Raw genomic sequence first — 11497 nt, 5'->3', positions numbered from 1 at the left:
GATAACAAATTTTGACGTGAGAATACTGTATCTTAATAAGATAGCTGCACTCGACAGACGAAGTTTTTCATTATACCTGTCAATCTGACATACAGCCGTGAACGTATAGAGAAAAACTAAGAAGACAAACAAACAAACAAACAAACAAGCAAAGAAAATGGACACTGTAACAGAACCGGTAACCCAAGGATAGTGTCTGTAAATCAGCTCTGTTGTAAACGCATCCCTTCCAAAAATGCGTCTATTACTGGGTAGCACTGAGCAAGATAAAGATAAAAGCAGCCAGTCTCCCCCTATCTAGGTGAAGCATGTCATCCAGGCGCCACCGTTATTAGACATTCTTTCTCGCCCTTCAGAGACAGTTAACACGACATCGAGCATTTTACCAAGGCTACATGTATGTCCAAGCAGATATTAGGGGTGGAGGAAAATATATTATGACTGCCTCCCTTGTGTTAAACAGAAACGCATATATTGCTAGGAAACCGTCACGAATTTGCCATCCTACATCTGCTTGAACTCAAGTTGAATATATCTGCTTGAACTCAAGTTGAAGATGAAAGACTTACCTTTCTGTCAGTGGCGCCAGCTCTCCCTCGTGCGATCTCCCGCGTGTCCTGGCCCGCATGTTGGCGGGACGGCGCGCCTGCCTTCCCCGCCGGAAATCGGAGCGCCTCCCGCCGCTTCCCTGCCTCCTCCCCGGCGGTGTCATCATCCAGGCCCGGCCCCACCAACACTCGTCGGTCCAAGAACGTTGCCAAGAGCGTTGCCATGAGAACCAAGAAGAAGAAAAGGAATAGACAGCGGCGGGTTCTGCCCCATCCCGACATCACGCCATGTCAGTGGTCTGGAAAAGGTACAGGTGAGGAGATCAGACGGCAGGACTGACTAGCGACCTTTACCTGGCAGTCCTCATGGCGGGAACTGAGCGATACTGCTGGTCGCTACTATTTTTTCATGGGGGTGTTTTAAAGGCGTAAATATGCGGACTCGGCGTGCACTAGTGCTCCCTACAAAGTTCTTAGTTATACGTATAGTATTTTTCTGGCCCGTCCTCATTTGAGACGATTTTGGAATTATTTTTGTGAGTCCATCTTCTGCGTTTCTTCGGCAATTTTCACTAACGCTTCATACACTGTGAATCGAAAGATACACAAATTGTACAACGTATAAAACACCTCAAAGACGCAGTACTACAAGAACAATTTCAAACTTCTAGGAAGTATACAACCCTTGGCTTCCTAAATTCCCCATATCCCCACCAGATTCTGAAACCTTTGACGTCCTGTCATTCTGCCTGTCGCTGTTCCCTACCCATGTGCTGTCAACCTACTCGGTCCTGACAAACAGATACACAAGCCCACAGCTCAGCCAGCCAGACCAATACTTCCATACCCAGACGTTTACAGTAGCAACTGGAAAGCAATGTTTCTTGCGCTCGAAAATAAAGATCATCCCCTGGCTACACAAGAAAACCGTCACTATTAATTAACTGTGTAGACTTTTGAACCCTCAGGCTTTGTATTGACAGGTGCATCTATCTGTCCCCAGCCTCCCCTCCCACTGTACAACAGTACGAGGCCTTGGCCCCGCAGGTGAACCGAAGATAAACATCAGAAAATCACAGGCGTAAACAGATCGTGCTGCGGGCATGTTTACGGTTGACCCCGCACAAAATGTAATCCTCCCAACAGAGCCGGCTAATACCTCAGGACTGGCTCCACGTTTCATGATTGCTTGCAAATTGGCAGAGCGTGGCCCTGCTACTACTACAGATCTTTGTAACAACAGTTTCCCGGGAACTTGGATGAAATCCAGCGTCTAAAATCTGACGGCACTACTACAAGAAATCCAATCATTTAGCACGCGCGTAAATGTTCACCAGATGCAGAGTGAAGAAAATGAATCTTTACGCTTGATTTAAGATTTGGTGCAGTGACTGTCTCCGTAGGTAGATCCTTTATATTTACACTAGAGGCTGTGATGTCTGAGCGAACGAAAAGTTTCTACAAAAAGAGCGAATTTTTCATGTTTTACATGTTTTGTTGTCACGTCGTGTATCATATGACATATTCCAATTCCTGGCTTTGCTATACAACTTCAAAGGGGATATTCTTGAGACAATATCGTACGAAATTCAGCTTCTTGTAACCGAAAAGATTCTCGTAGAACCTTGCCGGTACGCAACAACCTCACTGAAAATCTCAGGGCAAAAAATCGTGTGACTGCGTCTTTGCATATTCATATATATATATAAGTTGCGCGTCAGAGTTCACAGGGTTCAGCAAGTTGATTATCACTGAATTGATACAAAGTCATTTCTGACCAGTTCGGAATTGCCACTACGCATAGATCTATATTTTCATTTAAATGTCGTATTGTTGTCACCGGGATGACCCTACCTGTTGTAGGTTACGTGCACAGAATAAAAGGAACAGAATGCATCACAGCATGCGGTCACTACATTGCATGTATACCTTCGTTACAGTACTTTGCAGGTTCCTGTTTAACCTGTTGCTAGGTAGGTAGGTTCCTGGTTTTATATAATGTTATCTGTTACTTTGAAAAAAAACACACAAATAATGTGTTTGAGAGATCTCTAGTGCAGCACCCCTAGTGCCAGGTATGCACAGTTTAGATATGCAAGAGTACATTACACTGCATTGGAAATCTCTCTTTCAAGGTGGCGGATAACGTTATACGTAACGCGTTGGAATGATATTAGCAGACGTTTCAAGGATTCAGTCAGCATATTGGCTCTGAGGCGAGCCTCAACAATTAATCAGTCGATCCGTAAAATCTCTAAAAGAACTATTCGATGTGTTAGCAGCCGAAACACGATCGGTTCAGTTTAATACATTCTAGTGACGTTAGTATAGTCGGGCAGGTAAGTTGATATGGCCATGGCGGTGTGTTCAGCCTCAGTCCAAATATCACGGACATTTTAAAAGCGCAACAGGTCACAGCATTTCTAGAAAGGGCCAGCAGAAATGTCGGATTGTGTTAAAGACAACATTGCACTTGACGAGCTGGTTTTTGTCATGAAATCCTCTCACACGTTGTTTCTGTCATGATATAAGCACATTGTGACGGACACGCCCATACACAGGGATGTGCCAGCTTTGAGATTTTTACATGTACCTACCGATTTTAGTAGAGACGGTCGTTCTGATGTTGCCTTGTCCAGGACAGCGGTTGAATACATCCGCCACCTGTAAACCTGACCGATCACGCGCCAGCTAGCTATAACCTGCACAAAGCACACAAGGGGAACGTCAGGAAATCTGTGCGGCATGTAAATTGTAACTAGGAATCCACGTGAACCGTAGCATGCAAGTGGTCGCTGGAACAGGTTTTTCTTCGGAATAGTCCATCTCAAAACGGGAGGGTTGTGCATTTTCGCCAAACGATCGGTATAGAAAACATGATACACTGATGGTAATGAACTATAGAACATCGAAGAGAATTGACATTTATAAGAGTGCAGTGAAATTGAACGCTGAAATATCGATATTCAGAGGGAAAATATAAGACTACAAAACAGGCATGGATATGCACAGGTATCATGGCATAGCCTCAAGCCATATTGGACTGCTGCACTGTTACAATGGCAGAAACCCAAGGCCACGCACAGCACAAGTGTGTGTGTGTAACAAACAATACAGCCTTTAGACCAGCACTCAACAGACCGTTCAACCAACCATCCCGTAAGCCCACTCAAGTGCACGGTCTATGGTTCAATGATTCTGAGGTTCTTCAGAAAGAAAACTAAAGCAGCATTTGTATTATATGTAGTATGGCTTTCGTGCTGAATTTACTACAGAATGTTTAGACTTATTTTTCAATGATGCCCAACCCCACGTATATAACTTGCTACATAATGTCATATCATTTGTGGCTTCAGGACAACCCGGGTTACTTGTTTTCCCTCATTATTGATCATTATTGTTCACAAGTAGCGTTGACCTCTTATGTCTTTCAACTTGACCTAGAACCCGGCACTACTACTAGCGAAGTTACGATGGATTGCCAGCTAGCTATAGAGGTAGGACTACGATGACTACTTCATACACAGACTTCCCTTTCACCATGGATTTAGAGTGGTGACCGGACCCCACCACCCCCAAACACAGCTGCCCGTGTAACAGCACAGAATACACCCTGACTCTAATGTACCCGGGTATAGTCGGGGGTACACTTTGGGATGTTACATTGGAAACCTACGGGATATTACCTAGGCTATGCTAGCTTTAAAGGAATTAGATGAAATTGCTAAGATTTGGGGAGGATATGTCACACTTGACTTTGATTCAACACAACATAAAGTCAACCAACCGAATTTTCGACTAGACTAAAGGTAACATTTGCAAAGCAAATGCATAATGTTTACCTTCACACTGTATAGCCCAACGAAGTCTACTGCTCTGTTTATTCTTACTCAAAGGCATTCATCTATATGGTGACCAGCCCCTGAAACTATTCTTCAACTTGCTACATAATTTGATCCAACACCACAGGGTGTCTGCTACAGCGTCTCTCTATGGTGACAGACGTCTGACTCAGATCGTTGATCTTTTTTGTTTGAAAACAAGGAGAATTAAAAAAAGAAAGAGGAAAGAACAATATGTTTCCTTCTCCGAAGGAATACATGAATATTTAACCACGGCATTGACGTTATTTCGTTCTGTATCCCTGCTGCTTGTCTCTAGATCAGCAATTACAGTATCGTTCTACCTCCAGGCGGGTAAAACTGTTATCTGTCTTCATTTTCACCCAGAAGCGTCAGGCAGGATTCACAAATCAATACGTTTTTCCCAGGTCCGGAGGGAGACAATTTTATGTCATAAATCAAAACTAATTAGCCTATAACATATGGCGAGGGAAAGTAAGCCTTGGGCTGTTTTCGGATGCCAAATTAATGAAGAAATCTTATGTCGAAAACCAGCGAAATGTTATGTGGGGTAAAGATATCGTCGGCAACTGGAAAAATTCAGATGCAACGTTGACCAAGCATCCAACGAAATCCTAAAAAAACGGGTTTAGTGCAGGCGCAATACGTTCTGCCGACGTGCTCCAGCAAGTAAGGTACAGTATGTAAAGTGTCGCTCTTGATCAAATAAAAGCCATTATCAACCGTTATCTGGGTTAATAACGCCCACTTATCCCCATTTCTGCCAATCAGGCCATGTTGATTTGATTACATGGATGACATCCTCGCGCGCATTTGTTTCCAAAAAAATGTTTTCGACCAAATTGTAAATCGTACAAAATAAGCAAATGTATGTCGCATGTTGCATGCACAAAAAGTATTGGAAAACGATACGTAATGTTATAGAATGCTGAAATCAATTCAGGAAAAAAAATGTGAAGAAGTGGAAATGGTCTATTATCATTCGTCATACCATACTTTGTGTGTTTAGTCATTTGTTCAACCTTTATGACCACGTAGATTTCATTATTAAGGAAACTTTTATTTTCCAAACTTTTTTATTCACACGCTCGCATCAGTTTTGGGGTTCTATATTACACCGTACGACCTGTTACACCTAACTTTTGCACATCTAACTGTGAACGTTGTTTAAAGCTATCAATTGAGGATACACCTATGTGTACTTGGTGAAAGTTCCACTCTACGGTAGTTCTAGGGGGAAACGAGTTTTAGAGCACCTCAATCCTTGATTGATAACTTTTGTACTCGCTGAAGGCATAACTATTTCTTGTTCTTTTCTGAGCTGGTCTTAGATGTCATCATACACAGTGATGGACATTTTTCGTCTATCTTCCAGTGACACCTACAGTACGCTTTTCAAATTGACAACAGGCCTACAGCTAGTCTCCACAAGACACACGACTAGGCTGCACAAAAAACTGTTAACATTTAATTTACTAGCGAAGGCTGGTCACCATAGAGTTCCTCCAAGGGGAATTGTTACACTTTAACGCGGCTCACTCCCCTGGACAATGATTGGCCCTATTTTGACGAATTCTATAGATCTACTATCCTACAACCCCCTTATCGGAACTCTGGAAGGCCTGGTGGAGGCTAACCTACATACTGTACAGTAGTCGCAGATGTGTCCGTATGTCAGTGAGAGGTTATGGACGATCTGACAGCTTTAGTGCCAACTGAGATTAAGATCACCCCCCAAGAAATGATCCAATCTTTAAACACAGTTTAAAGCATGCGTAATGTTCGCTAGAGTGAAGATGTTCACTGGACTGAAAAGTTCACTAGAATCAAGAAGGTTATAGAATTAACGTTTACAAATGCTAGAATGCCATGCAGCCATCACTCTCCGGATCTGCACCTGAGACCCCGGAGGTCAGCAGCTCCCTAACGAAGTCTGGAGAAAAGACCATCATCTCCCACAGATCGATGCCGTGGTTTCTCCAGGGGCGGTGGGCTATAGATTTACGGACAGGCGTCGATAGGTCTGACCGTCGGTGCGAATTAAGATTTAACGTCTGAGAATGAAGTCTCCCACACTGCGGTAACTCAGGATCAATGGGAGGCCAGATATACAGGTATTCACGCAACAGTGTACTGTAAGGAAGGCCACACTCAATGTATTTCTCCGGGTTGTCGGACGTTTCTGTTTACCCTTTTCTTTGAGGCGCAGTTAATCGCAGGCAATAACTTTATGGTCGCTTTAATCGTTGAAGGTCGTACGTTGAATCTTATCCTGAATTCTTCGTTAAGCGTGGTAGAACGTCAGACTACCCCCAAAATCATAACGGAGTAGTTTTACCAGACACCCCCCCCCCACACACACACACAAAATAATAATAATAAAATACCAAAGTAGTGACTTAACTGCTTTTTCGTAGAAAAAAAGCATCCCAAAGAAGTTGCTTCCTAAGCCTTATACAAGACAACTGAATCTACCGGTAAGCGTTGCCGGTTTGCCTGAATTTACAGTTTCCGGCCCCTCCTAAATTCATCGTTAAGCGTTACCAAGCTCAAGATACCCCCTGCAGACCCCCAAAAATCAAATGAGGGGACAAGATACAGCGGAGGACTAGGAGACGAGGGAAAACTAATTCAACCTGACTATATCCACTGCTTGAAACTACACGTGTATTTTTGGCACAAAAGACGGGGGCCGCTACAGATTGTCGGGCACCGCTTACCCGTTGCTGACGTCACAATCGCACGTGGCGTGTGACGTCAGCAACGGGAAGGACCAGACCAAAAGCTTGTTGGTAAGACCTTTACCCTTTACGGTCTTCTATCGTCTCAAGTCTCCATAATGTCATTTACCGTCACAGATGAACTTTCATTCGATTATCGTTTCTTTGTTGTAATCCGAGGAGTTTAATTAACTGGCAGTGGCCTGAGGCGGTGACTGCTGGTGCGGCACGGTGCTGGCGAACAGCCAGAGGTAGGAAATTCCCCGGCTACATCCCGACCCAGAGATCATCCTCTCCGCGACGATAACATCAACCATACAACAAAGATTGTGTAGCCCAAACATTCCCGGCGTTCGGTGCGTGACAGCGTGCCCGCTCCCCGGTCCCTGTCCTGACGTATTGGACGTGACAGTTCCACGGTTTCCGCGGCCGCGGGTCGCCGGGTCGGGTCGCGACAACATGTCTAGCCTCTACCAGGCTTCAGAGGTGGCTGGAAAGAGTTAAGATTCACCAAATAGTAATAGACAGATAACATACCAGGCAAACTGTACTCCTTTTCAAATGAGCGGACGAACACTCCTGGCATGTTATATGTCTAATATATATTTGCCCAATCATGTCCTACTACTCTTAAATTTCGACCGTCTCTGACTGAAGCCTGATAGAGGCTACTGCTAGCCTGCTACATCAACAGCAAGATATACAATTCAGTAGCCTACATAATGGGCTACGTAGCATTGACTATACATGTACTCCTCTTTCTCTTTTTTTCCGCTCTGAACCGGTACTCCTCTAGCTGAATGACTTGGCATGCTATATGTCTATTGAGCCAATTTCTACTCTTTTCAGCCGCCTCTAAAGCCTGGTAGAGGCTACAGCATCCCCACAAAGAGACCCATGTGTTTCATCTAAAACCTATGTTTACCGCCACTCTCCATGAAAGAAACTGCAGCCACTGAAAATGGAAAATGCACAGGCTAAGCCAGACCTAATCAGGGGGTTTGAGTCTCACACAAAACATTGAAGTAATTAGCATTATTCTCAGACAAAAAGTCTACATAGTTCGACACTTGATAACCTGCTTGGCGGTTGTAATTAAGTCAAGTCGACCGAATGTCGTATAGGCAAAGCCGTCTGCCGTCTGGTATGTTATTCTTAAGGTTACCTTAAGTAAGGGTTACGCTGTACAGTATATCTGTTATTCACATGTATATGTGAACTGTAAGACATGCTTTACGGTGTGGGCACAACGAAGACCGCTTTTCTAGAACAACTAAAACATATAGGGAGCGGGTAGACATACAAAGAGAACAAGCCGCTAGGGAGCCCAACATCTTATCATCATCGAGGTCTCATCAAGACCTACCCACCTACCAAGTTTCATGACAATCCATCAATTAAAAGCTTCTTGAGTTATCGTGCTAAACCACACACTTGCATGCACACAGACATTGGACATACATACATACATGCACACATCCCATACAAACGCTAGCAAAAAATATAACCTTGGCGAAGCGCTTGAATACTGCGAAGAAAATCTTGATCTTTGAACCTTGGATCAACCTTTGTGTGCAGCGCCGTAGCTATTTACACTTCGCTTTGTCACCTTTACTAGTATTTGTAATGGTTCAGAGATCGCGTCTGTCGCTTTGGGTCGGTGGTGGCCACTCTTGGGTCCCACAACTGACTATAGGGATTGTCTATATGTTTACACAGCACTGAAAGACTGTCAAGACTGTCGCATGGCGACAGTGTATAAAGGGACAAGAAAGCAAGAAAGGTTTAACAGAAACCTACAGAAAATTTTCGTGCCCAAACAATGACCCCAATGTATCAACCAAGGTATGCTTTAAATGTAGGAAGCCTTTATCCACAGTACGAAATAGAAAACGTGCCCTCCTTAAATCACCACTGATACAACCCAGACTAGTTGTGAAGAGAATTTTTTGGAAGAACAAAATGCATGCGTGGAACTTTTTCTTCACTCTAGTAAACATTTGCTCATACCTTTTAACCACGCTTAAAGATGAGATTTCCTGTAGCGCTACCAAAGGCGCATGACACCATGCACATTCTACATGTAATGCTCCAGATTTCCGTACATGTAGCTGTTACCTCCCATGATTATTCTCCCATGACTTGTGCCCTACATATATATATGACTGCCTCACGATTGAGCTAGCCTGGGTGCCAGACTGTTGCCAGGCTAGTATACAGGCTAGCTCCTCGGTCCCTGGGCCAACATAGCCTGGCTGCCAGACTGTTGTCAGGCTAGTATACAAGCTAGCTACTCGGTCCTAGGACCAACATAGCCTGGGTGCCAGACTGTTGCCAGGCTGCCTCCTCGGTCCTTGGGCCAACCTGTCGCAGAGGAAATTTTTACCATAGACTAACTTGGGGCTGGCCTACCCTGTGAACAGCCTGGCATCCAGGCTACGGTCAAGCAAACAGACGTCCGTATGCTCAGGTGTCGTCCCAAAGAAAAACGAAGGGTTAAATATTTCACCGTCGCGGATCGTTGGGATAGTGAACACATGTGGGCAAACACGCCCGCAACAACAGGCAAATATCAGGGAGCCGGCGTCCACAAACTCTGGCCCCTCGCACCCAACCGTCATTTGTGGACACGAAAAACAGACGGGCGTACACGCACTGTAGACACGCCAAGCAATTTAACTCTGAAGTGCTTTCTCGATCTAAAATCATTAAGGCTATGTGGTCCATAGGAAATCTACTCTTACCGTCTAGTCCGGCAGAAAGTTACGGTAGCGACTGAAGAGAATTCTTTACTCAGGATTTTCTAAAGAACATAAAAGAAGGGTAGCGGCTACAGTCATGCACGGGGAGACATGACGAGGGCCGTCACGGTCCAAAACTCACAGCAGACAGAGACAACGCTTCGTGTTTTGGCGGGGTATATAATACGTGCCCGAGCTCTAAACATACCAGAAAAGCGTATAGGCGCGTCGTTTGGACCACAACTATATGTCAAATTCTCTAGCTACCACGAGACAGATCTATCTAGAGCTCCCGCTAACAAAGAAGTGACTGTGATTCAGTTCTAGCTCGACTGCTGATCAATGCGGCCGCTCTAGTGGTGGAGAGAAGTCCGTGACAACTACTAGTAGTGCGCCGTTAGCAGTAATAAACCCGCCCCCCTTCAGATTGGTCACGGCAGGTGCACTGAACGTTAGCGTTGTGCAGGGAAATAGTAGCCTGGGTGACAGACTGTTGTCAGGGACCGCGGTATACAGGCTAGCTCCTTTGCTCTAGGGCCAACCTGTCCCCAAGAAATTTTACCATAGACCCCCTCAGTTAGACCCTGAGCAGCAGGGTCTATCTGAAACCATTGGAACAGTCTGGCATCCAGGCTAACATGTAGTAAAGGACAAAAATACAGACGCTCTACATATACGTCGCACAATGTGTTTGTCGTAGTACGATTTCAGTAGACTGTTATGACAGAACATACCGTCCACACTAAGACTGTTCGACAACGTTTTCTGTCACTTGAGACAGATGACTATTTTGTGTGACAAATCCACAACCGTCTTACGGTTTCCGTCAATTAGTTTTCCGTCGCAAACTTGTCCTACAACCTATATGCAACCTGGAGTTAAAATTTACGACGACATTTGGGTACCTACCTTTATTTGATATGTCGAAGTCATCTGCCCAGTCGGAGCTTCGGTCGAACGTTCAGCCTTTGGCCACTAGTACTGCACTACGGTAGGTCCCGGTGATTACGTCACGTGTTGCTAGGAGGAGGCGTCAGAGGCGGTCAACAGATCATCTCTGACATAACAGTTCCTGCAAACGGGGTTTCACCCCCCCCCGTTTCACCTTTCAAATAGGAGAAGAAAGAAGAAGAACTTTGTTGCACGACAATGTAGGACAACTGGTACACAAAAGGCAGTTGACCTAATGCTAGTATGTAACAATTCTAAGAGATTTATGTTCTTTTACAAATAATAATGAGGACACTCTAATTACACTTATTCAGAACTCTAATGACTTGTAAACAATATAAACAGGCAATTTATGGTGACAAGGTGGTTTTGCGGTTATGGTTGACAGTTTTGGGTTCCAAGTCTGTCAGGCTTCACATGTTGTGTTCTTGGGACACTTTTACCTATTTCATCTCTGACCTCAGGTGAAAATGAGAACCTAGCTTGGGTCAGGGACGTCCACTCGAATAGGACGTAAAGCCGGAGGCCCCGTGTTTGAAGAGAGTCACACATCAAGTACATTAATTAAAGATCCCACTGCCGCTTGTACTTTAATTTTACAAAACTTTTGTTGAGTTTGTGTTACACCTAAATGCGGTTTACCGGTTATGCGAAACAAACAAATAAACAGATAT

At 44.5% G+C, this 11497-nt stretch overlaps 1 protein-coding gene across 2 annotated transcripts in view; it reads right to left on the bottom strand.

The window, feature by feature from the left end:
* LOC109477578 (carbohydrate sulfotransferase 14-like) overlaps positions 1–10850 on the bottom strand; it is a 16857-nt gene extending 6007 nt beyond the window's left edge. Inside the window, exons 1-2 of one of the 2 annotated variants that reach the window (XM_019778905.1) lie at positions 10782–10850; positions 570–847 (exon numbers count right to left, since the gene is read on the bottom strand). In XM_019778905.1, coding sequence (XP_019634464.1) covers positions 570–830 — 261 coding nt within the window. In that variant the 5' untranslated portion in view covers positions 831–847; positions 10782–10850. Of the gene's footprint in view, positions 1–569; positions 848–3145; positions 3228–10781 lie in introns of those variants that run through there. The other variant, XM_019778904.1, reaches the window with a different exon arrangement.
* Between the last annotated feature and the right edge of the window lie 647 nt (positions 10851–11497).

The sequence above is a fragment of the Branchiostoma belcheri genome, unplaced genomic scaffold (genome assembly GCF_001625305.1).
Source record: "Branchiostoma belcheri isolate BF01 breed outbred unplaced genomic scaffold, Haploidv18h27 scaffold40, whole genome shotgun sequence".
In the NCBI taxonomy this organism is placed as follows: Eukaryota; Metazoa; Chordata; class Leptocardii; order Amphioxiformes; family Branchiostomatidae; genus Branchiostoma; species Branchiostoma belcheri.
This window is presented reverse-complemented; position numbering and strand designations above follow the sequence as displayed.